The sequence below is a fragment of the Chiloscyllium plagiosum genome, chromosome 6 (assembly GCF_004010195.1).
Source record: "Chiloscyllium plagiosum isolate BGI_BamShark_2017 chromosome 6, ASM401019v2, whole genome shotgun sequence".
NCBI lineage: Eukaryota > Metazoa > Chordata > Chondrichthyes > Orectolobiformes > Hemiscylliidae > Chiloscyllium > Chiloscyllium plagiosum.
Genome location: NC_057715.1, coordinates 121,296,400 through 121,323,027, shown reverse-complemented (window position 1 = coordinate 121,323,027; position 26,628 = coordinate 121,296,400). Strand labels below are relative to the sequence as shown.

Genomic DNA, 26,628 nt, shown 5'->3' with positions numbered 1-26,628 from the left:
CTCACATACACACTCATGCAGACCCTTTCTCATTCACACAGCACATATGCCCTGCACACAGCCATTCACAGGTTTATCCTCCATCTCTCTCTCATGCTGTACCAGGCACTCACTCTCTCTTCTCGCTCCCTCACTCCCCCTCTTGCTCCCTCCCCGACACAAGGTTGGAATACCGACAGACTCTAACCTCACACCTTTAATGTGTTGTCTGGACTGAGATGTCACACTTTTTTTTATTAAACCTCAAATTTTCTTGGGAATGTGCCTTGAAAGAAGTTCTGGGATTTACATATTAACGAACCAAAACCTGCAACCCATTTTTTTTTTGTCAGTCGCCTGAGGCGGGAATTGAACCCGGGTCTCTGGCGCTGTGAGACAGCAGTGCTAACCACTGTGCCACCGTGCCGCCCATTTTAAAAGATGAAAGACTTAACAGCAATCTCGGTTTTTGTTTAGTATATTGTATCAGGTGCATGACACAATAATCTTTTACTATAAATTCTGTGTCTTATAACCTTGTCCCACTAGTTACCTGATGAAGGAGCAGCACTCCAAAAGTTAGTATTTACAAATAAACCTATTGGACTATAACCTGGTGTTGTGATTTTTAAGATCTCATCATATTCATGTGACCCAGTGAATATCAGTCTCACCTGAGGCACAATGTCAAGCAAAATACATGGCTTTGAATCATGAACGTAGGGTTATCAGTAAAAACCAATGATGCTCACATCATCAAAATGGATTAAAATCCTTTCCATTGGCAATCACCAACAGTCATGTGCTGATTTCTCTTGTCTTTTAGCTGGGATGTCAGAAAGAGAATGGCAAGTGATGAAGAAGCTAAAGGAAGTGGTTGATAAACAGCGGGATGAGCTCAGAGCTAAAGACCGAGAATTAACTCTCAAAAACGAAGATGTTGAAGCCGTAAGTGTTTGTCTCTTCAGCCTGGACTGAAATTAATGTATGGGGGTCTAGATTAGAGTGGTTCTGGAAAAGCACAGCAGGTCAGGCAGCATCCGAAGAGCAGGAAAATCAACGTTTCGGGCAAAAGCCCTTCATCAGGGATAGAGGCAGGATGCCTGCAGAGTGGAGAGATGAAATTAATGTACCTCTAATGCATGTCATGTCAATGTTAATTGTACACACGAAGGGGAAGTCATATTGGACTCAACATGAACTCTGTTTCTCTCTCCACAGTTGTTGCCAGGCCTGCTGAGTTTCTCCTGCAATTTGTTTTAATTTCTGAATAGCAGGTTCTCTGCTAGGGACCTGGTGCTGGAAATTCTGAAATGTGGGCACCCCATGTCACATTCCCTCAAAGCTGCACAGCTGCTTCGAGGATCCACAAACACCGATTACCACATCAATTAATTGACTTTTGGTTTTGGAATTTGCTAACGCACAGGGACCTGAGGTCTGTGCAAGAGAAGAATTTCAAGGGAGTAACAACTACATTTACTGTGCCACTGGGCTGTGACCAAGTCCCACATTCACTGGAGTTCAGCTTGTTTGTCTGAGCAGGGTAGTCTGTTATGGGTGTTATGTAATAATTTCAAAAATAGGAGCAGGAGTAGGCATGCTCTACTATTTAAGAGAGTGCTGATTTACTACACCGACTGCAATACTCCCAACTATACTGACAAATTGAGAATCTCTCGATAGCAGTCCTTTACGTTCCCAATAAATGAGAATCTCAGTTCCTTAGAAAATTCAAAGATTCACAACCCTCTGAGTGAGGAAATGTCTCCTCCATCCTTAATGGCCAGCCCCTTATTCAGTTGCTGGAATCCTGTTTTCTAGACTCTAGCCAGGAGTAATCATCAATTACCATATCAAACCTGTTAAGAGTTTTAAATATTTCAATGAGATCAGCTCTATAAAATCCCAGGACCTCTTTCAAGTCACATTTTAGAGATAACCTAAGGTTTTATAAAAAGGAAAAGGTGACATCTCAGCTCAGACAAACATAGGTGTGAGGTTAGAGCCTGTCTTGAGTCAGACTGGTTCTTTTTCCAAAGTAGTAATTTATCAAATGTTACATGGATTGACTGCCTGCATTTGCTGTCTGCAGATTGTGTACTTTTTGAACAAATTAGAATGTATCTGCAATTAAGTTCTGCAAGTACAAATTCAACCATAGACACGTGTGTGTGTGTGTGTGTGTGTGTATATGTATACTTGGCATAGTGTGTGCGTGAGTGTGACAGAGTGTATGCCTCTGAGAGGGTGTGTGCGTAGGTGTGTGTGTGTGTTTGAGAGAGTGTGTCTATGAGAGAGGGTCTATGTGAGTGTGAGAGTATGTAATGGTGTGTGTGTGAGTGTATCGTGCAGTGAGGTCACCTGTAGTGTGATATGAACCCAAGGTCCCAGTTGAGGCCACCCTCATGGGTACTGAACTTCGCTATCAGCCTTTGCTTGGCTACTCTGCATTGTTGTGTATCTCGAAGTCACGTGAAGATCCCAGGCTGCAGCTAAAGTGTTCCCTGCCTCAGAGAGAACATCTCTGCCTGGTGATTGTTGTGCGGTGTCCATTCATCTGTTGTCATAGCGTCTGCTTGGTCTCATCAATGTACCATGCCTTGGGGCATCCTTGTCTGCCATGTATGAGATAGACAACATTGGCCGAGTGATATGACTACCTGCTGTGTGTATGGTGGGTGGTGTCCCCATGTGTAATGGTAGTATCCATGTTGATACTCTGACACTTCTTGCAGTGGTTGCCATTGACAGGGTTGTATGGTCTTGTTGTCAATGTTATTTTGAAGGCTGGGCAATTTGCTGTGGACAATGGTCTGTTTAAGGTTTGGCGGTTATTTAAAGTTGAGAAGTGGAGGCATAGGGAAAGTCTTGGCGAGGTGCTCATCCCCATCGATAATGTGTTGCAGGCTGCAAAGTACTTCTAAATGGTAAAGACTGCAGGTTAGGAAGGTGATGTTCAAGAAGCTTTGCTATATTACTGCTGCATTTATAGGTAACACACACTGCAAATTCTGTGTTGGTGGTGGAGTGAGTGAGTGTTGAAGATGGTGGATGTGGTGTCAATCAGTTGAGCTGCTTTGATGTGGATAGTGTTGAGCTTCTTGAGTGTTGTCGGAGCTGTACCCATTCAGGCGAGTGGGACCATTGCATCACACTCCTGACTTGTGCCTTTGAAATGATGAACAGGCTTTGCAGACGCAGAATGTGAGTTTTTCACTGTGGCATTCCTAGCCTGTGACCGATAGAGCTGTGGGAATTGAAACATAGAAGATACCAGGAGTAGGCCATTCAACCCCTCAAGTCTGCTCTACTATTCAGTACAGTCCTGGCTAACCATGAAACTCAATTTTCCTAATCCTGCCCCCTCCCCCCCCATATCCCTTGATCCTTTTAGCCACAAGAGCTATATCTATTTCCTTCTTGAAAGCACATATTTTGGCCTCAACCACTTTTGATGATAGTGACTTCCAGAGGCTCACCACTCTCTGGGTGAAGAAATTTCTCCTCATCTCAGTCCTAAAAGGTTTTCTCCTTATCCTTAAATCATGACCCCGGCTGTGGATTCTCCCACCATCGGGAACATCCTTCCTTCCTGTTCAGTCCTGTTTGAATTTTATAGGTTTCTATGAGATCCCTCCTCATTCTATTAAACTCCAGTGAATACAATCCTAATGGACTCAATCTCTCCTCCTGCTTCAGTCCTGCCATCCCAGGAATCAATTTGATAAACATTTTCTGCACTCCCTCGATAGCAGGCACATCCTTTCTCGGACCAAACCTGCATACAATATTCCAGCTGTGGTCTCACCAATGCCCTATCTAATTGCAGCAAGATGTCCATGTTCCTGTACTCAAATCCTCGCCCTATAAACAACCCTCTAAGTGAAGAAATTTCTCCTTATCTCCATCCTAAATGGCCAGCCCCTTGTCCTGTTACTGGAATCCTGTTTTCTAGACTCTTGCCAGGAGCAATCAGCAATTACCATATAAAACCTGTTAAGAGTTTTAAATATTTCAATGAGATCAACTCTATAAAATCCCAGAACTTCTTTCAAGTCACATTCTAGAAACACAGTTTGCCTTCTTCACTGCCTGCTGCACCCACACACCTACTTTCAGCAGGAAAGTCAGGAAACTCAGGTCTCATTGAACATTCCCCCCTCTCAATTTACAGCCATTCAACTAATTGTTTGCCTTTCTATTTTTGTTACCAAAGTGGATAACCTCAATTTTCCAGATTATAGTGTATCTGCGATGTATTTGTCCACCCACTCAGTCGGTCCACATTATGTTGCAACACCTCTGCCTCCTCCTCACAGCTCAGTCTCCCATCCAGCTTCATGTTATCTGCAAATTTGGAAATATTGCACTTAGTTCCCTTGTGTAAATCATTAACATGCACTGTGAATTGCTGGGATTCCTGAAGTACTCAGTTAATCACTGCCTGCCATTCACATAAAGATCCATTTATTCCTTCTCTTTGTTTCCTATCTGCTAACCAATTTTCTATTCATTTCAATACAGCAACCCCAATCCCACGCACTTTTAATTTTACACGAGTCTTTTACATAGGACTTTTCAAACGTCCAAATAAACCACATCCACTGGCTCTCCCTTATCGACTCAACTAGTTATATCTTTGAAGAATGCCAGGAGTGATAGAGATGTACAGCACAGAAACAGATCCTTCTGTCCAATGCTGACCAGATAGCCGAAATTGATCTAATCCCATTTGCCAGTATTTGGCCCATATCCTGCTGATTTCCTTTTTATAAATCTATGCTGACTCTGTCTGATTCTTCTGTTGTTTTCTAAGTGCTCTGCTATAACATCCTTAACAATTGACTCTAGCATCTTCCCCACTACCAACATCAGGTACAATGGTCTATAATTCCCTGTTCTCTCTCTACCTTCCTTTTAAACTAGTGGGGCTACATTAGGTAGCCTCCAATTTGTAGGAATTGTTCCAAACATCAAGAATCTTGGATTTTTACATTCGTTTTTTGAAAGGTCATTGACATGCTTTTTCCTGCATGGATGCTGTTTAACCTGTTAGGTATTCCCAGAATTTTTTGCTTCTGTATCAGGGTAATCAAGTTTATCACAGCGCTTCTACCTATTCCGATAATTATTCAGTGACCTTTTACTGTGCAAATTTACTGTTTAATGTTGAGCATGAAGCTGAGTGTGTCACCTGATGATTTCTGGTGATTGAGCCTCGACTGTGACTCTGTGGATAACACTCTCACTTCTGGGTTGCAAGGATTTTGTTTCAAGGTCCAGTCCACGGATTGGGATCCTTAATCTGGTTTAGCATTCCCTGTGGATTCTGAGAGTGCTCACTGTCAGGGATCCTATCATTCAGAAGAGAAATTCACATGGTTCAAATCTGTACTGGTTCTTAGCTGGCATCAAAACAGATAATGTACTCAAGTCTTAACTGGTGACACTTTGTTATATACATGTATAATGAAGAAATAGTTTGCTCTAAATATCTGAAGATGTTGTTGTCTTTAGGATGGGGTTATAACGTGTCGCAGTCTTCTGGATTTGAGTGTAACGTTTCACTGACCCTTTCACTGAGTGATGCCCTGGTCGTTCTATCCCTTTCAGTTACAGCTGCAGCAGAACAGGCTGATGAAGATAAACCATGAGCTGCGACACAAGGTGACAGTGATCGATGCACAGGGGAAAGGGTTGATTGAGCAGAAGGTGGAGCTTGAAACCACTTTGCAGACCAAAGAACAGGAAATGGGAAACATGAGAATGGAAATTGGGAAGCTGAGGGAGAAATTCCATGGACAGCCCACACAAAATGGAGATGACCAATTGAAGGTATATTGTTTCTTTCCTTATGCCTGAGAATATTCTGGGATCTTGAGTGGTTCAGTATAATTATTCACCAAGTAAGAATGGTTCAAGTTTCATCTTTCCATTATCTACTAGAGAGCAGTGCACTAAGTCATCTACTGGAAAGTGCATTTGTATGTTTAGCAAGTGAAGGCAAGATCAAGGCAGATGTGACGCCCCTGTCGTCAAACAGTTCAAGGTGCACACAGTGTAAAATTGGAAAATTGATGTCTTCTGCATAGAGGGGGATAGAGTTACTAGTGTCCCATTCAACTACTGTAGGCCTGTGTGCTCAGTTGATTTATTTGGTGGTACATTTGGGCCTCATTGTTTATTTGTGCCTTGGGAATGCTTCCAGCAGGACAGGCAGACTCAGACTCGGGGTTAGTGTTCAGAGCTGGAGCCTTTCACACAGGTGAACATGGGTGTGCACACTCTGCACAAGTTCCTAACTGGGCATCAGGGAAACAGCTGCAGCTTCAAAATGTGCTATCAATGGACAAACCATGACACCACCAGCAAATCACCCTTTGATTTCATTCATTCAGTTTCCTACAGCTGTGGGCATTACAACAAAAACTTAGATTTCAGAAACCCATTTCGTGAACTCAGTGAATGATGAGCTTCTGATGTCTTCAGTGTTGTGATATTAGAAAAGAAAGCTAATTTGCACGCAAGGGATCCTTGAGGGGTTTCCTGTTTAAGACCGAGCTGAGAAGGAATTTCTGATCTGAGGGTAGTTAATCTGTAAAATTATTTTCTACAGAAGGTTTTCAGGACTGGATCGTTAAGTGTGTTCAAGGTTGAGACAGACAGATTTCTAGTCAGTAAAGGAATCAAAGGTACTGTGAATAAGGCAGGAAAGTGGAGTTGAGGATGAGCAGATCAACCATGATCTCATTGGTAGTACAGACTTGATGGACCGAATGGCCTGCCAAAGGTCTTTTTGACGAGATCAACAGGATTCAATGAAATCAATCAGTTGCGATTACTGTTCTAAACATTAAATAGGCTGTGAAGTGCTTTGGATCATTTCAGGATAGAAATGTAGATTTGTTGTGTTCTTTCTGTTTTTATCAAGCATGGGGAATGAATGGCTCTTTGCAGCAGTTCAGATTTACATACAACCTCAAGTCCAGAATCAAAGCTGGGATTTATTTGACCGCACTGGTGTGTTTATATTGTGGATCCATTTTTGAGGACAAATGGGATTTCTTCAGTTTTCCACACTTACTCTGAAGCATTTGCCTTGAATGTGTTTCCTTGGCTTTATGTTCAGAGAACCTACATTTAGATAAAAAAGAAGTAGGATTCATTTCTGTGGCTGTTATGTGAAGTATATTTCTAGGGCATGCAAAAGATCTGATTTCTGAAATGTTCTAATGTTCCTTCAGTGTGTAACTGGCAGCTTTAACCACATTCACTGCCTATGGACAGGAGTCTGTCTGAGTAATCTATCGTTGCTCTCTTCATTGCTTTCAGGTACAGCAGCTTGCTTTCTTCCCGAACATTGAGGAATGTGAAAGGGAGTATTTCATGGTAATGCTTTAGTCGTGTTACAGTTTGCTGTGTGCACATCCAAGGTTGAGCTGTTTTGCCTGTGGACAATTATGTTTGTGTTTTAAATCTCACCTTATAATGTGTGAAATAGTAAAATTTGCGCTATGTATTAAAACTAATTTGAAAACAAAACAAAAGCGATATTCCTGAGGACTGCTTTACTCATATTAGCTGAGCATGTGTTGGATAGTGGAGTTCAGAGCTGACCTTTGTGTTTGTGGTAAAGAAAAGTTTGCTAAGGTGAAACTGCAAATAAAACCCTCGAGGAGGGAGGATGTTTGGAAATGTATACTTGCCTCCAGTATATAATTGCTTCTTTAACATGCCGTTGACATTTTTAAAAGGCCAAATATTTCAGTAACATGGAGACCATTCTGCCTTTCCAACCCCTTCAGCTTAACCAAATACAAAAGACTGCTCATTCGTTTGTACGTTTTGATTTGCACCCAGAGTGTAGAGATGAATGTTGAGGCAGGAGTGATGGATGCTGGCGTCAGGCTGGATAGTCCTGGAATAGAGGGTTGAACCACTTCCTGTCCTCTCTCTCTTTGGCCCACGATGGGTCCGAGTGTAATTTCAGCACCTACTGATCCCACAAACTCCAATAACATTCAGGACGTAAGTGGCAATATCATGGGAAAATCATCACCACCTAGTCTCTCATCACCCTGGCTCAGGTATGTATTGTCCCCTCCTTCACTGTCGCTGGGTCAAAATCCTGGAACTCTTTCCCTAACGACACTGGCACTGAAACACCCCACAACTGCAGTGGTTCAAGCAGACAGTTCAGCACTATCTTTGGAGAGACCCATGAACATTAATTATTTTAAAAATATCATTTTATCAAAATGAATTCTGCTTAATAACAAGGACAAGGTCACTTTGGTATCTGAGACATTCTTTTCAGCAGAAAGTAAGAGGCCAGGGGGTGGTGTTGACACTGCAGTTGGAATTAACCTTGTCAGCTCTGGTTCAGTTCTCCCATAGAATGACCTATGTTCTACTTTCTGACATTCCAGCTGTTTTAATGCACTACTGCAGTGTTTTTCTCTGTGTTCTGGCTCAAGAACCTGATTAGTGCTGATGTTCTACTACGATGTGAGATACCACCACACAAACTTCCAAAACGTAGCACAGATGTAGCAAAGAGTGTTTGTAAGTTTGAAAGCTCTGCAGTTTTAATTTTGAAAATATAAGTATATGTATAGAAATAAAATCAACTACCTTTAGTAATTATGACTTTCAGCATCAGTAAGTACAGATTATCTGGAATACAAACATTTATCAGGTTTACCTTTTTGTAGAATATACAATGGAGAAGGGGGCCACTCAGCCAAAGTAAATTATCTCCACTTTTATGATCCACACCTTTACCAGACCTGGCCTAAATATGACTCCAGACCCACAGTAAGCTGCCTTCTGAAATGGCATAGCAAGCCACTCAGTTTGAGGGAAAGGTAACAAATGCAGTCTTGTCAGTGACATCTACAACCCACCAGAGAATGTAAAAAAAAATTCTGCCTCCACTTGACCCTGCCTTCCCTGTGAACCTTTACAATTTGTCCCATGGTATCCATTCCATAGATTGTTCAATCACGGCACTGATTATATTGAGCTGTCTCTCGTTTTTCCAATTGCAAGTGTGTTTATTGGACTGCTGAATGATATTTTATTTTCAAATGTTCTAACCGCCAGGTGGATTTTGGAGGGAGAGTCATACATTGCAACTTGAAGTTAAAACGTGATTCAGCTACAGCTGAGCTCTTTCACATTGAGATGTTGACCCACCTGATAAAAGTTTTGCTGTGTGGGTTATATTGATAGTTTTCTTGCGACTTTGTCCATTATCAATTGGCCTGTTGTCTGGACAACTAAATTGGTTGCTGTGCCACTTCAGAGACCACAGAACCTCTACAGATAGTATGGGACAGGAATCATCCATTGACAAGGATGGCAGGTTGCCTCTCCTAGTGGACTTTGGTAACATTTAAGTTTTTATGAACAAACCCAGAGCATTTGTTGTGCGATTTAAATTTGTGCAGATTGCTTCCCCTTCAGCTGTGTTTTGGTTGTGTTTGATGGCCTTTTGTAACCAGAGGAGGTATTACATTGCATAACCCTGACATGGCTTTGTTGATCCATTTGTACTAACTGATTTATTTCCTTAAAGACAACTTGCCTTTTCTTGGGATTGTGACAGCTCCATGTTGTGGCATTTGCTCTCAGTAGATGTCACATCATTGCTTGCTCATGACATCATGAGAAACATTTATGGCAGTTCTTTCCTGTCTCCTCCTTGGAGACAAAGATCTGCCCCTTTTCAAAGAATTTGAATTGGTTTGTCTTTGTATTTTTTTTGCCAATGATGTAGTGAACTTGGGGGCACAGATGACGATCTAAAAATAATTGGGTCGATTGGTGCAGCTAATGGTGTGGACTTTTATGTTATTGAACTAAATGTTACTTAGGACATTGGGAGTGAGTGATACTCTCTGTTGCTAGTAATTATTGGGTAAATGTTGACAAATACGTTTTTTTAACAGACAGAGCCGGACAGTGAAGAAGACTTTCAATCTGATAAGGCGCTTTTAGATTTAAATGACCCTAACCGACCTCGCTTCACATTACAAGAGCTGAGGGATGTCCTTCATGAAAGGAATGAGCTGAAGGCCAAGGTGTTCCTCCTTCAGGAAGAGATGGCTTATTACAAAAGGTAGAGAGACTTGTTCCTCCTACCTGGGTTTTTGTACTTGGATTGTCATCCTTCACTCTGTCACAAAAGGCTCATGTTAACGATCCACCTTGTTTTCACAGTGAAGAATTGGAGGAAGACAACGGGCCCTCAAACCCCCCTCCAACCCCACAATTACAGCCAAAGCCAGCAACCCAGCCAGAATCTGGTATCAGACGACTGTAAGTGAAGCCAGCTTCCCTTTTTGCATGATTCCGTTTAAAAGATTCACTGTCTGCTTCTGTTACTGATTTGGTGCATGTGCCTAATTTGAATGAAGGTTGTGTAGCACAGGGACCTGCAGATCAAATTCTTTTACTTTATTCGCCAGGGATACCAAGTCCTGTTGGGAATGAATGGCTTCCCTTTGTATTCACTCATCCTTACTCAGGGAGGGTTGGAGCCCAGCAATATCTGAAATATTCAGAAGCTGCTCGACATCTCGTAACATCAGCATTGAATCTCATGGACCTGCTTGGCCAATACGGAACATGATTTCACAATTTACATAGCAACTTTCAATTCTTAAAACCTGTTTTGTTGTTCAGTTTGATCAGGTAAATTCCATTTACCCAGCTTAGCTTTGTATCCCTGAATACATTTAACAAAAATCTGTTGATTTTAGTCTTGAATGTCCAGAATTTACAATATTTAAGGAGGTGGGGGGGGTAGGTGGAGTTCCAGATTTCCATTATGTTTAGGTCTCGAAGTAGATCTGCCATAATAATGAACAAAGAACTGTGGATACTGGAAATCTTCTCAAAATAAGGATTGCTGGAGAAACTCAACAGATCTGGCAGCATCTGTCGAGGAAAAAAAGTTAATATTTTGCGAATGTGACCATGGGTAACTGCTGACGACCCAAGTGTTGTTAGACTCTGCTACGTTTCTCCAGCACTCTTGTTTTGAGAAGATGAACTGTGATGTTAACTTTCTTTGATAGAATGTGGGCATCGCTGGCAAGGCCTGCATTTGTTGCCTATCCCCAATTTCCCATGAATTGAGTGGCTTTTTAATTTTTGCAGCAGACAGTAACATCTTTGTTGGTGTCACCAGTAGGCCAGACCAGCTAAGGACAGTGGATTTGCCTTGCTGAGGACATCAGTGAACCAAATGGTTTTTAATGGCAATCAATGAACATCTCATGGTCACCACAGCTGAACTAGTTTGCAGTTTGAGATGTTTTTCCCCAGCTGTCTTGTGGAATTTGAACCCGGGCATCCAGAGCATTAAGCTGGGTCTCTGATTTGCTAATCCAGTGACATTACCATTGGTCTAATGTCTGTGACTCTCCCGGTGAATTGTGGAAAAGGGTCAATGTGCTGAAAATCCTACCACAACCACCTGATAAAGGAACAGTGCTCCGAAATCTAGTGCTTCCAAATAAACCTGTTGGACTATAACCTGGTGTTGTGTGATTTTTAACTTTTTACACCCCAGTCCAACACTGGCACCTTGAATTCCTGAAAATCCTAACCCCTCTATCTTTTATGTTCTTTGTATGAAGAAATGCTTCCCAATCTCACCTCTGAATGACCTGGCTCTCAGTTTAATTTTGTGCCCCTTGTTCTGGATTCTTCCATCAGAGGAAATAGTTTCTGTATTGAATTATTTTACCATCTCAATCACACCACCAGTCAATCTTCCAACCTGAAGGGAATCCAACCAAAACAATGCAGTCTGTCTTCATAATCTCCCATGACAGACACTGAGAATGTGCTTGAATTGCTGTTCCCATGTGGAGTACCTACCCTATGAAAGTCATTCCAGTTGTTGTCTGAGTTTCTAAAATCACATCTAAATTTTAAAATTCAGAATGAGATCCAATGTCCATTCAAAACCCTGTCTTCAACGAGTTTGGTTACATTCCGATAAAAACAAAGTCCTGGGCAAGCTCAGCAGGTCTGGCAACATCTGTGGCGAGAGAAACAGGATGGCCTTTCTTTGGAACACAGTGACGTATCTCAACTAAACAAATAACTTGCTAGTTTCAATGATGGAGAGAGATTGGACAAACTGGGGTTATTTTTATTGGAGCAGAGGAGATTGAGGTGGGGTGGGATTTGATTGTAACAAATCATTAGAGGTGTAGATAGGGTAGACAGGAAGAAACTTTCTCCCTTGATGGAGAGATCAGTGATCAGGGTGGAGGTGCATAGATTGAAGGTAAGGGCTAGGAGGTTTAGAGGGGAGGTGTTGAAAAGCTTTTCCACCTCGAGGGGCATATTTCTGTGCTGCAGACCCTAATGACAGCTTTTTTGGTTTAACCTGTTCATGAGATGTAGCCATCACTGGCTGAGTCAGCATTTATTGTCCATCTGTAATTGCCTGGAGGCCAGTTCAGAGTCAGCCACATTGCTATGAGCCTGACGGTACGTGTTGGCCAGACCAGGTAAGGATGACAGCTTTCCTTTCCGAAAGAACATTAGTGAATGAGATAGGTTTTACAGCAATTAACAGTCCATACATGGCCACTGTTAGGCTAGCTGTTAATTCCAGATTTTATTGAATTCAGATTTCACCATTTGCCATGTTCACATTCAAACCCCTGAACCTAGCACATTAGTTCAGTGTATCTTGATTACTAGTTCAGTAACCCCCACTGCCTCCCCATAGGCTTCAAAACAGGATTAATTCACTTGGCCCCTGGACCCTGCTCCACAATTCAATAAAATCAGGTTAATCTCATTAGTCCACATTTCTCCTTTCCCTAAATAACACCTTACCCTCTCGTCCCAGGCCTGTCCTGCAGTCCCTTCCTTGTAATCAGGCAGGTACCTACTGTTAAACTGTGACTTCTTCCAGATTGGACGGCGTGCAGTCACTCCAATGTAGATTGTCACCTCAAACCTTGTCCATCTCACTGGAAACATCTGTGATTTAACAGTTCAATGTACAGCTTCTGAAATTCACTTTTCTTAAAATCAAACTCATTGGGCAGCATCAGTTCTTTAGCTGTTCACGTCTTTGTGCTCAGTTTCACCCTGGACAGAACTTCATTTTATTTGGGGGATAGTTCCTGAGGCGGACCGTGTAGAATCTCTTAGTACTAACCAATCAGAGATGCTGCCTTTTGGGTTATACAGTATACGAACCTGATGCCCTGCCTACTTTGTCAACTCTGACAGACAGCTTAGGAGCTCTCCTCAGTGTTGTTTTATTCCTCAGTCAACATCACTGAAGAATAGCTAGTTTGGTCATTGCCACATTGCTATTTGTTGGATCCTGCTGTGCACAAATAGACTTGTATTTCTTAAAAGTTCTTCACTGACTAGAAAGCACTTTGGGATGTCCCGAGGATGTGAACAGTGCTACAGAAATGCAAGTATTTTAGTTAATTTTGCTAACTGTTACCCTAAACAAGGCATCTCTGACAGCTGGGATTTAGTGTTTTACCCCTCATTAACCCAAAGAATGGTTAAGACCAGCCCCAGCAAAATCTTTGAGTGAGCTCCCCAGCCTTTGGCGCTGATGGGACAGACATCTCCTGACTTCATCTTTCATACTTTTCACAGCAGCCTGACCATCCTCCAGCTCAGACCCCACTCAAAGCAGCAAGCTCCTGCCTGATGACTACTTTTATTAGATTAAAAGACTTTACTCAGGAACACAATTTATTTCAACGAATAAGTTCTTGCAGCATGAAAATAAGCCATTCCTCGATCTTTCTAAGAACTATTCAGTTAATCTCATGCATGCTGCATCAGTACACAGCCCTGCAAATTCCAGCCTTCAAGTATGTCTAAATCTCTTTTGATAGATATTACTAATTTGTTCACATTGCCCTTTCAGGCAGCATCTTTCAGATCATCTCAACTTGCTGTTTTATTCATCTTCCCTGTGTTTGTTTTGTCATTTATCTCCAGTCTGTATCATGGAGTCATAAGCACAGAAACAGACCCTTCAGTCCAACTTGTCCATGCTGACCAGGTATCCTAAACTGAACTAGTCCTATTTTCCTACATTTGGCCCATATCCCTCTAAACCTTTCTTATCCTTGTACCTGTCCAAATGTCTTTTAAATGTTATAATTATGCCTCATTCCATACATGCACCACCCTCTGTGTGAAAAAGTTTCCCCTTGGGTCCTTTTAAAAATCTTTCTCTGCTCATCTTAAATTTATGCCGTCTAGTTTTTGGACTCCCCCCACCTTGGGAAAAGACCACGGCTATTCATCTTACTGATGCTCCTGATGATTTTATAAACCTCTCAGCCTCAGACACTTCAGGGTAAAAGAGGTCCCAGCCTATGCAGCCTTTCCTTATAACTCACACCCTCTAGTCCCAACAACATCCTTGTAGATTTTCTCTGTTCCCTTTCTACTTTAACAACATCCTTTCTATACCAGGGTGACCAGAATCGTACACAGTGTGCTAAAAGTGGCCTCAGCAATATCCTGAACATGACATCCCAACTCCTATATTCAATGCTCTGACCAATGAAGGCAAGCGTACCAAATGCCATCTTCTCCATCCTCTTTACCTGTGCTTCCACTTTCAAGGAACTGTGACCCTGCCCTCCTAGGTCCCTCTGTTCAGCACACTCCCCAGGGCCCTACCATTAACTCTGTACCCAGGGCCCTCCTCATTAACTCTGTACCCAGGGCCCTACCATTAACTCTGTACCCAGGGCCCTACACAGGGCCCTCCCCAGGGCCCTACCATTAACTCTGTACCCAGGGCCCTCCCCAGGGCCCTACCATTAACTCTTTACCCAGGGCCCGACCATTAACTCTGTACCCAGGGCCCTCCCCAGGGCCCGACCATTAACCTTCTGCTCTGGTTTGCCTTAAAAGTGCAGCACCTCACATTTCTCTAAATTAAACTCCATCTGCCGCTCCTCAGCTCATCTAATCAAGATCTCATTGTATTCTTGGATAACTTTCTTCACTGTCCACTTTACCGGCACTTTTGGTAACTTACTAATCATGCTTCCGATATTCTCTTCCAAATTGTTGATATAAATCATGAACGACAGCGGGCCCAGAACCAATCCTTGCAGCACAGCACTGGTCACAGGCCTCCAGTCTGAATACCAACCCTGTAAATTGTTGATGCCTGCACCAGTGGCATATTTCTTCTTTTACTTAATCATAGTCCTTTATAATTTTGAACCTGCCTCTTCATCCTCCTTGACATCCTGCCCTTTAAGGAGAACAACCCCGGTGTCTCCAATTACTCCTCATAACCAAAACCCCTTCTCCTTGACATCTGTATGTCAAAGGATCAAGAATAAGAGGGCACAGATTTAGTGATTTAAAAAGGATCAAATGCGATTCGACAAAAGCCTTTTTTCACACGACGAGTAGTTAGGGTGTGGAATGCACTGCCTGGAAATAGGAACATAGAAAGGAGTAGGCCATTCAGCCTGTTGAGCCTGTGGATAATGCAAACTCAGTATCCCATTCCTAATTCCCCTCCATACCACTTGATCCCTTTAGCCACAAGGGCCACGTCCAGATCCCTCTTGAATCTATCTAATAAACTGCTCCAAGCAGCTTCCTTTGGGAGAGAATTCCACAGGTTCACAACTCTGAATGTAGAAGTTCTTTCTCATCTCAGTCCTAAATGGCTTACCCCTTATTCTTAGACTGTGATCCCTTGTTCTGGACTTCCCCAACATCAGGAACATTCTTCCCACATCTAGTCTGTCCAGTCCCATCAGGATTTTATATATTTCTACGAGAACGCTCCCCCTCATTCTTCTAAATTCCAGTCAGTACAAGCTCAGTCGATCCAGTCTTTCCTCATGTCAGTCCTGCCATCCCAGGAATCAGTCTGGTGAACCTTCACTGGACTCACTCAATAGCAGCAATGTTCTTTCTCAGACGAGGAGGCCAAAACTGCACACAAGACTCAAGCTGTGGTCTCACCAAGGCCCTGTATAACTGCAGCAAGACATCCCTATCCCTGTATTCAAATCCTCTCGCTATGAAGGCCAGCATGCCATTAGCTTTCCCCACTGCTTGCTGCACCTACATGCCAACCTTCAGCGACTGTTCCACCATGATACACAGGGCTCGTTTTATCTCACTTTGTTCTTAACTGCCGCTGTTCAGATAATAATCTGCCTTCATGGTTTTGTGACCAAAGTGAATACCATCACATATATGCACATTTTTTAGCATTTACCAAGTATTTGCTCACTCAGCCAGCCTGTCCAAGTCACCCTGCAGCCTCTTAGTGTCCTTCTCATAGCACACTGTCACCCAGCTTCGTGTCATCTGTAAATGTGGAGAGACTAGATGGGTATATGAGTAGGAAGGGTTTGGAGGGATTTGAGCCAGGTGCTGGCAGGTGGAACTGGATTGGGTTGGGATATCTGGTCAGCATGGACAACTTGGACTGAAAGCTCTGTTTCCGTGCTGTATGTGCATCTCTATGACTCTATGGTATCCAATTCCTTCGTTCAAAACATTGATGTATATTGTGAACAGCTGGGGTTCCAGCGCTGAACCCTGCAGCAGCCCACTCCTCACTGTCTGCCATTCTGAAAAGGAGCCGTTTATTCCAACTCTCGGCTTCCTGTCTGCCAACCAGTTCTCTATCCGTGTCAATATCTTACCTCCAATATCTTGACCTTCAGTTTTCCAATTAATCTCTTGTGTGGAACCTTGTCAAAAGCCTTTTGAAAGTCCAGAAACACATCTACTGATTCACCCTTGTCCACTGTATGGGTCATATCCTCAAAAACTTTCAGAAGATTTGTCAAGTACGATTTCCCTTTAGTGAATCCATGCTGACTTGGACCGACTCTGTCACTGCTTTCCAAATGTTCAATTGGTACATCCTTAATAACTGACTCCAGCATTCTCCCTAACACCTGATGTCAGGCTAAACAGCCTACAATTCCCCATTTTCTCTCTCCCTCCTTTTTTAAAGAGTGGGGTTGCATTAGCTACCCTCCAGTCCATTGGAACTCCTACAGAATGCTGAAAAATGGCTACTTTTCTATGGCCACTTCCTTCAGTACTCTGAGATGCAGAGCATCACGCCCAGGGGACTTATCGGTTTTTAATCCCATCAATTTCTCCAGTACAGTTTGCTGACTAATACGGATTTCTTTCAGTTCCTTCTTCATGCTTGACCCCCATTTAGATGATTCCCTACAGTGTGGAAGCAGGCCCTTTGGCCCAACAAGTCCACACCGACCATCCAAAGAGTAACCCACCCCTTTACATTTACCACTGACTAATGCACCTAACACTATGGGCTATTTAGCATTGCCAGTTAACCTAACCTGCACATCTTGGATTGGGGGAGGAAACGGGAGCACCTGGAGGAAACATACAGACACGGGGAGAATGTGCAAACTCCACACAGACAGTTGCCCGAGGCAGGAATTGAATCTGGGTCCCTAGCGTTGTGAGACAACAGAGCTAAACACTGAGGCACTGTGCCACCCAAAGTGGTTTCCTGAAGGTTATTTGTGTCCTCCTTAGTGAAGACAGATCCAAAGTATTTGTTCAACTGCTCTGCCATCTCTTTGCCGTCCATAATGAATTCACTGGATTCTAACTGCAAGAGGCCTACGTTTGTCTTCTCCAGCCTTTTCTCTTCACATATCTGTAGAAGCTTTTGCAGTCAATTTTTATGTCTTCTGCAAATGTGCGGAGGCAGGTTCAGTTGAGGCAATCAAGAGGATATCAGATGGGTATTTGGATAGAAATAATGTGCCGAGATATGGGGAAAAGGCACTAAGTTTAATGCTTATTTGAAGAACCGATGCAAACCTAATGGTCGAATGACTTTGTGCACCATTCTGTTTGTGATTCCAGTAAAGTTTCCTGTGCATCAGACCCTGATATCCTTTTAAAAAATAGTGACATCTTTCCTTTTTGTTCATGTAAATATTATAAGTCAACAATAAATAAATCAGAAGTCCTAATGCTCATCCTTTTTTAAGTTAAGATAATTTTGGGAAATCTATATTTTCTTGTTCAAAGCAGTTTTTCTCTGTCCCAGTGATGTGCATGTAGTAAAGGTGCAGTTACAGTTGCCTGAGTATTTTCAAGCAGGTGATTCCCTTGCTGCTTGTTCTAACGAAATTACAGAGTTTGGATGATGCATAGTACCCTACATTGTTGAGGAATTTGCTGTATTGCTGGGTCCTCTGCAGTATCGCATGTTGTTACTGGCTATGCTGCAGTATAAGGATATAAGGTGGACACACTATTCTCTCTCTCGCTCTCGCTCTCTCCCCCCCACCCCCTTTCCTCCTCAAGAAATTATTGGATCATTAAAGCTGCATTTTTTTCATTTTTCTATTGACTGTGATATTTTCATTTTTGTCTAAACTGTTTGGATCCTTTTTTTCATATTTTTCATACTGTCAACATTTAACAAAACCCCTCTGATGATGAGGTCCTATACAGTAAGTAACTCATTCTGTTCTCTGCTAGCAGACAGCAGATTTGATCATTCATCTCTCTCTCTGTCTCTCTCTGTTGAGTGTAACTGGTTGGAGTGGAGTTATTACAACAAACAAGGGGAAAAGTTTTCCAGCACTGTACTGGAACTAATTTTTAAAGCAGTAACTATTCAGTCACAATCTCTTGCTGTGCTGTACTGGAATGAGCATCTGTTTGACTGTTTCCTGCTCTTTATTCTGTGTGTCTGTTACTCTCTGACCAGGATCTTTACTGCCATAATGCCAATGGTAGCTGCTGGATTGATTCCAGATGATCCCACATTACAGCCAATCAGAAGACTTATTTCCCTTGTACGATCATTTATTTTATTATCTTCCCATTTTTTAGCTTGCATGAAACTGACCTCTACTCATCTCATTCTGATTGGTTAATCAGTTGCTTGATAGTTCAGCCAATCAGAGTACCAAATGCATGTGAATGTTGGCGTAATCAGTCATTTTGTCTCCTGTGTGTTAATCTTTGACCTGCACTTTTGTGTTAACCTCTGACCTGTAACTGTATGCTGCCCTTCAACCTTTACCTTTGTGTACACTAACCTTTGACCCACACTTTTTTCTCTGTGTGATCCTTTGACTTGTGCCTTTCTCTGTTTTATTGCTTGCTTTTCAATATGTCTGATTTAAAGAATCGGTAAACTTGTTTTTAAAAATAGCAGTGGGTGTTATTGTAGTACTAAGCCAGAGCAGTAACTCTTGTTTCCATGATAACTTGTCAATTTCTCAGTCTGTTCTGGAGCGGGATCCCATTGGGTTTGACAGGCATGTGAGATAGTTAGTTTCCCTCATGCATACCCCTGCTCACTCTCCATCACAGCATTTGTAAAGCTCAACCTGTTCTTCAATGAGCAGGTCCCTTTATCCAGCAAAAGCAGAAAGTGCTGGAAATACTCAGCAAGTCTAGTAGCATTTGTGGAGAGGGAAAAATAATTAATGTTACAGTTTGAGGACCTTTCAACACAACTGTTGAAAGATTATTCAGCCATAATATTGTCTTATCTGTTTCCAGCATTTTCTGATTCTATTGTCAATTTTGAGCATTTGCAGTATGCTGTTTTCCTTGGTAAAAAGTTAAAAATCTCACAAAACTAGGTTATAGTCCAACAGGTTTAATTGGAAGCACACTAGCTTTCGGAGCAATGCTCCTTCATCAGGTGGTTGTCGCGCTCTGAAAGCTAGTGTGCTTCCAATTAAACCTGTTGGACTATAACCTAGTGTTGAATGATTTTTAACTTTATATACCTAAGTCCAACACCGGTATCTCCAAATCATTCCTTGGTATAGTTTTATTCTGAGTGGGAAGGGAGCTGAGATGGTGAGGAAGGAGGTTGTATTTTATATCATTTCCTAAGTAACCACAAAATACAAAGTGATGCAGCACAGAAAGAAGTCATTTGGCCCATTGTGCCTGAGCCAGTTCTTTGAAAGAGCTTTCTCCTTATTCCACCAACTGCTTTTATCTCAATGCCCTGTAAGATTTCCCTTTTGAAATGTTCTATTGATAATTTAATAATAACCATGCTTTCGTCTCTCTATAATACAGAAGTCCCTCGTTCTACATCCCAGCAAAACTATCAGCAGGAGATCCAAAATCTTGGCCACGTTCTTCCCTTTCCAAAAGTGAATTTCTCACTTTCTGAAGTCATAAATTAATAAATATTCCTTTGTTATTAAGCAGGTTTTATCATGTTTTTACAATGTGGTTAGATCATTTCGTGCTAAATAATTTCTAAATTGTAAGGGGATTTGCATCAGGTCAAGAAACATCTTTAATATTAGGTCATTCTAGTTTGCAAGATTCAAAAAGAGGGACACATTTAAAAATATTAAAATAAAACAACTTCGATCAGTTGCATTTGGTCAATCATCAAAAGAGCAGCTAAAGTTCATTGTCAAAATGTAAGCAGTAGGAGCAGGCCATTCAGCCCCTTGAACGGCGTCACTGTTCAGTAACATCACCGCTGATCTCCAACAGCTGAGCTCCCACAACCCTCTGCGACAGAACATTGCAAGCCCTTTGACAGGAGACATTTCCCTTCATCCTAGTTCTTATCCTGAAATTGTAACTCTGTTCGGGATTACCCAATAAGCAGAAGCAACTCTTTGTGTGAGTGACTCTAGTTAAAATCTGTAACCATCTGCAAAAACAAGTTGTCGAGGAGCACGACCCATTGTTAGTTCTTTCAAAGAGCTGTCAGAAACATTGTTAGCCAAATGGCCTCCTTTTGTCAATGCTGTTGACTTTAAGATATATTGACTTTAAAAATATTGACTTTAAGATATACTGACTTTAAGATATACTGACTTTAAAACCTAAAAATGGTTTGTGTGTGCAAGCTCCCACCGCCACAGTTTTGTTCCAGAGGCAAAACAATTTACAAACACTAGATCTACTGACGGGAGATTTGAAGTTGACCAGTATACTTCCCAAAGTATAAAACCTCAACTTAAATTTATGTGCATATACAAGTGTAAAGGAACAGTAATTTTAACTCCGGAATCAAAACATCTGTCCCTCCTGAGTGATCTTCATCAATCACCACTTTATTTTGAAAACAATGTTACATTAATATTTTGAGCAGCAGTTGATCTCTGACCTCACCTAGTATTTACTGGACAGCAGTTGGACTTTGGGTATTTAAAGGGGCAGATCTTTAGCTCAACATTAGATAGTTGCATCATTTGGTCATTATAAATAATATATGATTACGTAATTGTTCCCTTCGACCAGAATTTTCCAAGCAGTTAATGGATCTGTTATGGCTTTGAGCTGTTAATGTACAGGGCAATTCTATGGATTCCAACATGGAGGTCTTGAGTCGTGTTAGAAGCCAAAGGTCACCACTGTACTCCTGAGCCCTGACAGCAACTTCTTCGGTGATTCATCAGTGGTTGAACTGTTGCAGTCCATGTGCTGTAGGTTGACCACTTTGTTAGGAAGGGAGGAAGTTCCAGGATTTTGACCCAGCATTTCATTTTCTAGGATATGTAACTTGTTTGTGACCACTGATTATTTTTAACATGCTGCTTTCCATTGAATTATTTTACAGCTATGTTCCAATTGATTCTGTTCTTCTTTGAGTGGAGTGAGAGTTAACAAATGATATGGACTTTGAAGTATACATTGCTGTGAAATAAATGTCATTTGTTTTTGTGTCTTCCCCAGGTTTAATTTATTTTCACGAGACAAACGAGCAGAAACGCGTCATCGATTGCAGGGATATCAAGGAGTTTGGGGAATTTCAGAGCACGATGGGATTGTCACAGAGCAAGGACAAGAAGCATTACAACATCTATAACTGCAGCCCCTGGATACATCCCTGGGTTTAGGAATCTGGACAGCTGGCATCTTGCATCTAAATAATGAGAATAATTGGAAATTGACTTTTCTCGCCTATTTAGCATTGAAAGTCTGAGGTTAACAGTTAATGGGCTGCTAGAGCTGGACTGACTACCATGGTGAACTGTTGTATTCTAATTACTAACCTTATTTTTGGAAAGGTAAATTTGTGATGACCTCACAGTATCATTGTAGTAATAGTATTGGCGTTTCTTGTGAATGCAGAACCTGCAACGCAATACACTAAACCAAAAGGTATTTATCTGCGGATTATACAGCTGCTGTGCTCTTAACTCTCTCAAAGAAGGCAATTCTAATGCTTGTTTTCTGCAGAATCATACAGTCTATTTCCCAAGTATGTGTGGCCTCGAACTACTAACTGACAGCATTGGAGTCCAGAGAAGGAGAACTAAAAACACATTTTCAAATTAGAAGAGACAGGTTTTTAATTTGAAGCTTAGTTTCTGGCAGTTATTTTTGTGTTGTGTATCAATCCACTCAGCAGTGACCTGTGTCCAGATGTAAGATGTTCTATTTCTTTTTGCAAAAAAAGGACCTTCATCTCAGCATTAAGCTTATGCTGCATATTTCTGTTTGCAGCTCAGCTCCATACTGTTCAGGTTTTTGACTGAGGAAAGTAAACTGGAATGTGCCAACCTTTGTTATAACTCCTCAGAGAAAAAAGCAATCCTGTTTTGAGTGGAGAGACAAACATAGTTAACAAACTTTAACCGATTAATAATGTTTCATCAAGATCTGTTCTGATGCAAGATGCATTTTTGAAAACTTGCTTATCTGGACATCAGTTACCCTTTGAAGATAATCTATCGAACACACCAATGCAACATGGCTATACTTGGAGTTATTAATATCACCTTAGCACTCAAAGCTGTTAGATCTGTCAAAGTGCCAAAGGTACTCGAAGCAAATACTAGGTTAAAGTTTGTTTTTCATTTCAGTCACAATTACATCTCTAGATTTCTCCAACTTGGAAAAATTGAATGTTTATTAAATTCATTGCAGTATTTTATATTGTCGTGACTTCTTCCTGCCGAGATCGGTGCTGTAGCATCACCACTGGTTGGGAGTGTCCTGAAGGCATTATGTTTACATGGATAATTTTCATTTAAAATGTGTTGATCCTGTAATTTCCATTATTGAGGATGATTGCATACAGATGTAAGACTTATACCATCTATTTAACTGAAATGTAGTTTCAAGTCACATTTGTGTTTGTCTGCAAATTTATAGCTGATCATGCAAATGATAAATTATAAGTGATTCACTGGTAAATAACTAGCAGGAATGCCTTGTGACCTTGGAATTGTCTTGAGCCGTGAAGGAGATTCTTAACATTGTCCTGACACCATTCACATTAAAACTGCGGTTGTTGAACCCTGAGCTGTTCATGTGGGCCAACAAGATTTAAACAAAGAATTTGCTTATTGTAAGTTGTTTGCTGGTAAGGAACTTGATAATTGCTAAAAAAAGATACATTTTGTCAAAGCTTTTCACCTTACACTCATTATTTGTAAGAATACAAATTCAACAGAAAACCATCATTTATATTGCAAGAGAAACAAGTGCTGATTGGTTGGCAAGTGGACTCTGGTGCAGGTGTTGCCTTGGGAAATGCACGGATTAATAACTGTTGTCAATTAACTGCCAGACTTTGACACAATTTTTTTTATATAAGCAATACGAAAGTCATTGTGAAGTTAGGACACTGACCCATTCACTGTGTCCTAATCTGTACTGAATATGAAAGTGATGGAAGAAGGTTTCTACTCTGTTATTGTACATTTTGAAATAGTCCAGAAACAAATTTCAGGCTCTAATGAAATGTATACTTCAGTGGGATAGACTGCAGATTCATTTTTGTAAATGTAGGTTTTGATTTTGTGCCTTTAATATTTCTCTAATGTAGATACTACATGGCAACACTCCAACGTGCAAATACCTTTTGTTTTGCCAAAGTAATTGTGAAGTATTAATTGCAGAGTGGCTGCTGATTAAAGTACATTCTAATCTTTTCAGCTGATTGGCATCTACTGTGTATCTATCTACAATAAAAGCATTGCGTTTATGGACATTTCCTTTCAATATTTTTGCTATTATAAATTTCAAGGTCCATAATTAGCATGGAAACACCATGTAAACTCGTCACATTGATTGTGAGTCGACCCTACCAACAGCATTAATACTGGTAGGAGGGTGTAATTACACTATGTCACACAAACATGGGCAGTTTCTGGTGAAAAAAAATACGATATTTAGGACTTTTTCACGGAAATATTAAGCACACAATGAATTATTGACTTTCAAATGAGGATTGAATTGTCTTCCATCCAGTTACATCTGACTTTCCTCGTGTGATGTGGGAGATTGACAACAATAACTAGAGTTTATATGGTGTCTTTAATAAAGCATCTGAAGGCACCTCATAAGTGTGTTATATAACAAATAATTTAGCCACATTAAAACAGCTGACATAAGGTTCAGTCAAAGAGGGAGAATGTTAAGGCATGTTTTCAAGTAGACACGTTTAGGAAAGGACTTCCAGAGTTTGGGCTTTTAGCAGCTGGAGGCATTGCTGCCTACAATTCATGGATGCTTAAGAAACTGAAATTTGATAACCAGACTGGGAAGGTTGGGAGGTGGGTTGGAAGGAAGTCCGAAATAGGGAGGCCTCAAGGACATGGAGGCATTTGAAAACCTGAGTGAGAAGTTTAAAATCAAAAGATTGCACCAACTGAAGCTGATGGAGGGTCGAATGGGACTTGCAGCAAGACAAAGTATAATTCCTGGAAAAGCGCAGCAGGTCAGGCAGCATCTAGGGAACAGGAGAATCGACGTTTCGGGCATTAGCCCTTCTTCAGGGCTAATGCCCGAAACGTCGATTCTCCTGTTCCCTAGATGCTGCCTGACCTGCTGCGCTTTTCCAGCAACACATTTCCATCTCTGATCTCCAGCATCTGCAGACCTCACTTTCTCCTCAAAGTATAATTCCTATCTTAATCTGTTCATTCATCTCACTTTTCAGTTGAAATTATTTTCAGAATTTCCAGCCCAAAGATATTTCAGCTGATGTTAAACTTTAGCTGGTAATATTAGCGTTAATTCATTCACCTGCAAGTTAGGTAACAATTTGAGAGATGAGTAATTTGAGAGCTGGTGAATTATGAATATGTTTGGAGGTAGAGGATTTTGGAAGTCTGGTTCCCAGGATTTTGTTGCCCTGTGTCTATTGTAGACTCATTTATCGAGATTGATCACCTATTGCTCAGTAGCTCTATTATCATTGTATAATGTGATTATCAGGATGGAAGATGGTGGAGCAGGTGAAGATTGCTATGATGTTGCCTTCCACCTGTTAATTTTAAATCTGAGATAGGTTTAGTCCCCAAAAATCTATGAACAGATGTGGGGCAACGGTTATTTTCATCACATTTACCCCTCAAGTTCAGAGTTAACATTTGTCTAATGTGTAAAGGGAAATGGGATGTTGGAAGCAGCACTAGCCAGTGCAAGGCTGCCACCTACTGCACAAGAGTGGAATTGTAGTCAGCTCAAGTGGACGGCTCTCAGATATGATCTAGGCAGATAGATAATAGTAAGATACAGAACTCTCATGTTAGGTCTACGGGGAAGGGGGGAGGGGGGTGTGATTTCAGATAATTCAATTCACCTTTATGTGAGGATATTTGATAGTCTGTTGGCCCACACACAATTTCACAAATAGCAGACCAGGGTGCGATCATACATGGATGGAGATGGCTGAGAGATTAATCTTGGCCAAGGCAAAAGCAGAATATGTAATAGCATGTCCCATCCACGTGCACTGAAATGGGAGATCATAGATCTGTGATCATAAATAGATCATTAACTGGAAAATGGTAATGATCAAGCTTAGATTTGTATAGTACTTTTGGAATAAAATACCTCCAGGTACACTTACCGCAGAGTATAAAGCAAAATTTGACACTGAGCGATGTAACATGTAGGTCTGGGTGAGGTCAATTTTAAATAACATTTAAAAGGAGAGAGGGAGTGGGTGGAGAAATTTAAAGAGTGAATTCCAGAGACAGGAGAAGTTGAAGGCATAACCAGTCTTGAAAGTTTTGCTATAATAGTTAACATTCTTCATTGGAGTATAGTCATGTAACTGCCCAATAAAGAATTTAACTTTCAAAATGGAATGGATCAATTTAGAAAAAGCACAGGAGTAGGTCTAATGAGACAATCACAAGGTTGTGACATGGGAACTGTTGGCTTAATGGCCTCATTTCTGTATGATTCTTGAGTGACAGGTTAAAGTCCTGCAACTCCCATGAGGTATCAAAGGACCTAGGTATATTTTGCGACTTTGAACCATTTAATTATGTAGTCTAGCCCAACCAAAGTAGGTCAGAACTACAGAATCCCTACAGTGTGGGAACAGGCCATTTGGCCCAACAAGCCTCTACCTACTCTCCGAACAACATTCCACCCAGACCCATTCCCCTACATTTTCCCCTGACTAATGCACCCAACCTACACATCCCTGAACACTATGGGTAATTTAGCATAGCCAATCCACCCAAACCTGTACACCTTTGGACTGTGGGAGGAAACGCAAACACAGGGAGAATGTGCAAACTCCACACAGACAGTCGCTTGAGGCTGGAATCAAACCTGGGTCTCTAGTGCTGTGAGGCAGCATTGCTAACCACTGAGCCACTGTGCTGCTCTATATTT

The 26,628-nt window shown here is 41.4% G+C and overlaps 1 protein-coding gene across 4 annotated transcripts in view; it reads left to right on the top strand.

The window, feature by feature from the left end:
- The window catches only part of rilpl1 (Rab interacting lysosomal protein-like 1), a 51,329-nt gene extending 27,346 nt beyond the window's left edge, over positions 1 to 23,983 (top strand). Inside the window, exons 3-9 of one of the 4 annotated variants that reach the window (XM_043692642.1) lie at positions 806 to 927; positions 5,596 to 5,817; positions 7,315 to 7,371; positions 9,936 to 10,105; positions 10,207 to 10,305; positions 18,758 to 18,845; positions 21,718 to 21,806. In XM_043692642.1, the coding sequence (XP_043548577.1) occupies positions 806 to 927; positions 5,596 to 5,817; positions 7,315 to 7,371; positions 9,936 to 10,105; positions 10,207 to 10,305; positions 18,758 to 18,845; positions 21,718 to 21,723 (764 nt within the window). In that variant the 3' untranslated portion in view covers positions 21,724 to 21,806. Of the gene's footprint in view, positions 1 to 805; positions 928 to 5,595; positions 5,818 to 7,314; positions 7,372 to 9,935; positions 10,106 to 10,206; positions 10,306 to 18,757; positions 18,846 to 21,717 lie in introns of all 4 variants that reach the window. The other 3 variants (XM_043692641.1, XM_043692644.1, XM_043692643.1) reach the window with 3 other exon arrangements.
- Positions 23,984 to 26,628: the final 2,645 nt, after the last annotated feature.